Source organism: Coregonus lavaretus, assembly GCF_964263955.1.
Source record: "Coregonus lavaretus genome assembly, chromosome: 28".
Lineage (NCBI taxonomy): Eukaryota > Metazoa > Chordata > Actinopteri > Salmoniformes > Salmonidae > Coregonus > Coregonus lavaretus.
Window position 1 is genome coordinate 23,770,470 of NC_140015.1, and position 6,000 is coordinate 23,776,469.

Consider the following 6,000-nt stretch of genomic DNA (forward strand, 5'->3'; position numbering starts at 1 on the left):
CTTGGGCGCCTGGGCAGCAGGAGGCTGCCACAGGTAGAGCTGGAGAGAAGGCATTCGGATTACGGGAGCCATTGGCGAGTGGAAAGGGGGAAGTTGTTGTGGCACGGCATGAGAGACTGAAGTGTGTTCCCAGTCTGGTCCGGTCCGTTCTTGATCCCCAGTTAAGGCCAGTGGTGGGTGTTCCCGGTACGGGCCGGTCTGTTCCTACTCCACGCACCAGGTCCACGATGTGCGTCGCCAGCCGGCCAGAGTCTGCCGTCTGTCCTAGGACGTCTGAACTGCCCGTCTGCCAAGCGCTGCATAAGCCGCCCGTCTGTACTGAGCCTGCAAAGCCGTCCGTCTGCCATGAGCCTGCAGAGCCGTCCGCCAGACAGAATCAGACACCTGCTATGGAATCAGCAGGAGCCGGCGCAGCCCATACTAGACTGGAAGCTCAGGTTCGGGACCAGAAAGAGCAGATCCTGCAGATGGGAGCCGCCCTGCTGGAGGTGATGACTGCTATCCGAGGCTGGGGTCCGCCTCCACCGCCAGCCTCCCAGCCAGCACCATCAGCCAGCCATGAGCAGCCAGATCTGTCAACCAGCCATGAGCAGCCAGACCCGTCAGCCAGCCATGAGCAGCCAGACCCGTCAGCCAGCCATGAGCAACCAGATCCGTCAGCCAGCCATGAGCAGCCAGATCCGTCAGCCAGCCATGAGCAGCCAGATCCGTCAGCCAGCCATGAGCAGCCAGACCCGTCAGCCAGCCATGAGCAGCCAGATCCGTCAGCCAGCCATGAGCAGCCAGACCCGTCAGCCAGCCATGAGCAGCCAGACCCGTCAGCCAGCCATGAGCAGCCAGACCCGTCAGCCAGCCATGAGCAGCCAGATCCGTCAGCCAGCCATGAGCAGCCAGATCCGTCAGCCAGCCATGAGCAGCCAGATCCGTCAGTCAGCCATGAGCAGCCAGATCCGTCGGCCAGCCAGGATCCGCCAGAGCCGTCCAGCCAGGATCAGCCAGAGCCGGCCAGCCAGGATCCGCCAGAGCCGGTCAGCCCGGATTCGCCAGAGCCGTCCTGCCAGGATCCGCCAGAGCCGTCCAGCCAGGATCAGCCAGAGCCGGCCAGCCAGGATCCGCCAGAGCCGGTCAGCCCGGATCCGCCAGAGCCGTCCCGCCAGGATCCGCCAGAGCCGTCCCGCCTGGATCCGCCAGAGCCGTCCAGCCTGGATCCGCCAGAGCCGTCCCGCCAGGATCCGCCAGAGCCGTCCCGCCAGGATCCGCCAGAGCCGTCCAGCCAGGATCCGCCAGAGCCGTCCCGCCAGGATCCGCCAGAGTCGTCCCGCCAGGATCCGCCAGAGCCGTCCCGCCAGGATCCGCCAGAGCCAGCCAGCCAGGATCCGCCATCTAGTCAGGTACTGCCCCTTAGCCCGGTGCTGCCCCTTAGTCCTGTACTGCCCTTCAGCCCGGTGCTGCCCCTTAGTCCGGTGCTGCCCCTGAGTCCGGTGCCGCCCCTTAGCCCGGTGCTGACCCGTAGTCCGGTACTGCCTCTTAGCCCGGTACTGCCCTTTAGTCCGGTACTGCCCCGTAGTCCGGTGCTGCCCCTTGTCCCGGTGCTGCCCCTTATCCCGGTGCTGCCCCTTAGTCCGGTGCTGCCCCTTAGTCCGGTACTGTCCCGTAGTCAGGTGCCGCCCCTTAATCCAGTGGGGTTGAGTTGGGGGGTGGTCATGAGGAAGGGAGGACGGAAGCGGAGAGTGACTAAGGTGGGATGGGGACCACGACCAGAAGCAGAACCGCCACCGTGGACAGACGCCCACCCAGACCCTCCCCTAGACTGTATGCTGGTGCGCCCGGAGTTCGCACCTTTAGGGGGGGGTACTGTCACACTCTGGCTCCAGGACTTGTGTATTTGAGCCAGGGTGTATGTTGTTTGTTGGGTTTTGGGTGTATTTTATGTTTGCAGGTCTGTCACGTTTATTTCTAGGTGAGGAGTTCTGTTGTGTCTATTTCTAGGTTGGTGTTGTGTTTCCTTGTTTGTATTCATTGACTCCCAATCGGAGGTAACGAGTGTCAGCTGTTCGGCTCGTTATCTCTGATTGGGAGCCATATTTAAGATGTAGGTTTTCTTGTGTTAGTTGTGGGTTATTGTTCCATGTTCCAGTGTATCTGTTTATTGGACTTCACGCATCGTCTTTGTTTGTTTTTGTTTTTCGTGAGTACGTTAATTAATAAATCATGTTCACTCGCAACGCTGCGCTTTGGTCCGCTTCTTCATATGTAGACGATCGTGACATCTTTAACAATATAAACCAACATAGGGTGTTTTATACGATAAAATCCAGGGTGATACCATGTTTCAAAACATAATAATAACTCTACACACTTAAATAAACGTTTATTGAAAGTAAATATAAATGCAACCATGAATAAAATCTCATTCCCTCAGGACCAGGCAGACAATTTGTGAAAGCACATCTGTATAGCTCTTTTTTAGAATGTATTGAATCTTTCAACAACATTTTTATCACATTTACTAATTTTCTCTACTTAAATCCCTTTAAAAACATAGCTACCTGAAGAGACCAATCTGCATGTTCACTCAAAGATTAAATATAGCAGTATATATATATTTTTTAACGTTTTTGGAAACCCGTTTATAATGTCGTTTTTCACAAAGTTTTTTATTATATAATTTTCAGCCGTCTCTGACAGCATCAACAAAATTCCAACAATATTCAAGAAAAAGACTCCTCTTCCTTTGATCTAGCAGTTGAATACTGTACATTGTATGAGGTTTCAGTCCTGCTAAGCACATTATAAGACACAGTCCATAGACCTGATTACCTTAATAAGAAACCTCTGCCAGGATTTTTCTAAACTGACCTTCACATACTAATAGGATTGATAGTAAGACAGGGATTGCTAACTTCAGCCTAATTCCCTTCATAAGGAGCTCTCCACAGGGCACAAACATCAATTCAACGTCTATTCTACGTTGGTTCGAAGTAATTCAATTTAAATGTAATGGAAACAACATTGATTCAACCAGTGTGTGCCCAGTGGGTCCTTTCCTGGAGTCTTTCTCTTTATTAAACTAATGAATGCAAGTGAACACAGCAGCAGACAATAGAATCTTGGAGACTATTATTTCATTGCGAAATAGAAAAGAATACCCATAACTCTAGAGTACGGAACAGTTATTTGAGTGGGAAGAAAAGGCCAGGTGGCTCATGGACAAACAGGTCATCCACCACAATATGCGGTACTTCAATGTGTATGCCAATGTTGTCTAGTACACAAAGAGCCCAGGTCTGGCAGGATAGTTGGGTTTGTAAACAGTAAAGCTTTGAACAGTCTTATAGAATTAAGAAGAATGATTTTGTCAGAAAGCTATTGTTTCTTCTCCTTCAGTTTGTCCTTTATTTTCTGGGGCTCATCAAACTGAATCAACCGTAGGATGTCCTTGTTGTCCATCACTCCTTGAATGAATTCCCTCTCTGCAATCTTGTCTGGAAAGGAAACATAGAAATGGTCATTACTGAATCAACATTATTATGGTTGTTTATTTAATGTGTCTAATTGTGCAAAACTCAGATGTAGTCTCTCATGCCAGAAGTTCTCGTCATAACACATTTAGAAAATTCTTCACAGTCAAATTTACCATCTTCTTTCTTTCCAAAAAAGTCCCAGACTTTGTCTGCTCTCTTATCTGGTGTGTTCTCATCTTCAGGCAGGTCCTTTTGGTCTTCTTCGGGGATCATGTTAAATATTGACTGTAAAGCAATCAAACAATAAGGAAAAACATGTCACTTTCTAATGTAGATTAAATACTGAATACAGTACATGTACTATATAGCACAGTTCATGAAATGCAGACTACATAAAGATTGTTCTCCCATCATATTTTTACGGGATGACTGAATACGTAGAATATTAAACAATTCACCTACTAATTTCACAAATGTATGAAATATGCCAAAATAAAAATAATATATGTTCTGCTTTTAATTTGATTAATCTTTTTGCACTTTTTGGTTTTAACTAAGATCTTTGTTTATGTCCATTTTGTATACTGAGTGGTTCAGTAACCACCACCACCACTGTTTCTTCACACTAGAGGCAGAGAAACGGTTTGTTTTTGTACCTTAACAATCTCTTGAATCTCGTTTTTGCTGATGGTGCCGTTTCCATCCACGTCGTAGAGGGCAAAGGCCCACTCTAGCTTCTGCAGGGTCTTGCCTCCGGAGGTAAGGTGTAGGGCCACAATGTACTCCTTAAAGTCCAGTTGACCATCTGCATTGGTGTCAAAGCTCCTAAAGACATGCCGTGCGTACTCAGTAGGGTCTGCATTGGGGAAGAAGCTGGCATAGATGCCCTCAAATTGCTCCTTGGTGATCCTGCCTGTGGGGCATTCTTTGAGGAAGGACTGGTACCAGACACACAGCTCAGCCTCGTTGTACTTAGTATTGGACTTCAGGTCCTCCAGAAGTTCCTTCGACAGTGCCCCACTCTTAGAATTCCCCATGCTGCAAAGACACACTGGTGAAGGGATGATATTGTTCTCTTTCTTGTTTTGTGTGTACTACCTCTCTCACCTGACTTGGAGGAAACCTCCTGTTGGCTCCTTCCTGCCTTGGTCTGGCTCTCCTTCTCACCCTGATCACTTCACAATGTGCTGAATAGGATTATGGTCATCGCTACTTAAATACCAGACAAGCTGTCTTGAAGATAAAGAGGCTAACTACGTCAGACGAGTTTGACATATTTTCTAGGGTCTAATGAGGCAGTAGTGTGTACATCATACAGGCACAATGACATCAAGCTTTGCATAATACCGCTCAATACAGTTTAAGATTAGCCAAGGATTAGATTGAGATTTCTGTATATAATATGTCCATTGTTGCCAAAGTAATGATGTTACATGATTTCCATTAAATTAATACTAATACTACCGTCTTATTTCACCTATTGCAGTTGACACTAAAGCAATGGCCAATATTGCTATAAGGTACAGTATCTCTGTTCACTGACTTAATGGTTTGTGGTAAACAAGATATGTGAATGAGCAGGGTGAAAGGTGTGCAAAGTTCAGCCCACCTCTAGAGCAGGGTATTCGTGTCTGTAAAGCAGCTCTGGGCTGTCCCTGTAGCTAGCATAGGGAGATGAGATGAATTGTCTCTCCATTGTAACAGTCTCATGGCAGATTACTGGGCCATCTGCTGTTTTAGTCATTGGACCTCAATTAATTCAGTTATTGAGCTGAGTAAGTGCTGTGCTGTGAGAGTGATGGCTTTCCTCTGACAGCTCTGTTACAGCATCAAACACTCATCTACTAGAGCTGGCTAATGCTCAGCGTAATTAGAAAAGTTGGCTAATTTGGAACAAATTGATGAGTATGATTCATGTTTCCACAGAGTCTTTGCCAATATTGACACCCATATTAGATGACCCTGCTCAGACCATGTCAACATTGCCATGTTTTCACTCTGTGTCATTGACAGATGTCTAGTTTTTTACGTAGCGTTGTAAAGCAAGTCTTTAATTTTTATTTCAGTATTGGTTACGGAAGGCAGTGATTTAAACAAGGAAACCTTGTTATACAATATGTACCAGTTGAATAAGTTACTGTAGTGCAGATAGAAAAACATTCTTACTGTTGATCACCGTGGGCTTGAAGGGGTCAATGAGTGTCAATAGTTTTTCTGCCTTGGCACAATTCCCCAGATAACTCTTAAAGCTGCTTTGAACTTTTCACCTAGACATGTACACAGTGCTGATTGTACTTATGCCTACTCAGTGATCACCATAATTCACAATCCTGGAGTTGAATCACATTACCCTTTGTTGAACTCAACTATCCCCAGTAGCAAGGTTCACATCCACTGTAAATGGCTCAATTGGGTAAACTTATCCTGATATGTCTGTGTCACGCCCTGACTCTGGGGACTCTTATTTGTTGAGTCAGGGTGTGACTTTCTATGTTGTGATGTTCTATGTTGTATTTTCTAGGTTTAGATCTAGTAC

At 47.1% G+C, this 6,000-nt stretch overlaps 1 protein-coding gene across 1 annotated transcript; it reads right to left on the reverse strand.

Annotated features, from left to right (window-relative positions):
• Positions 1-3,366: 3,366 nt before the first annotated feature.
• Positions 3,367-4,501, reverse strand: LOC311103770 (recoverin-like; the record flags this gene model as incomplete). Its single annotated transcript, XM_084145419.1, has 3 exons — positions 3,367-3,485; positions 3,638-3,749; positions 4,121-4,501. 3 exons carry the CDS (start codon positions 4,499-4,501, stop codon positions 3,367-3,369), a joined length of 612 nt encoding a protein of 203 aa, XP_084001545.1.
• Between the last annotated feature and the right edge of the window lie 1,499 nt (positions 4,502-6,000).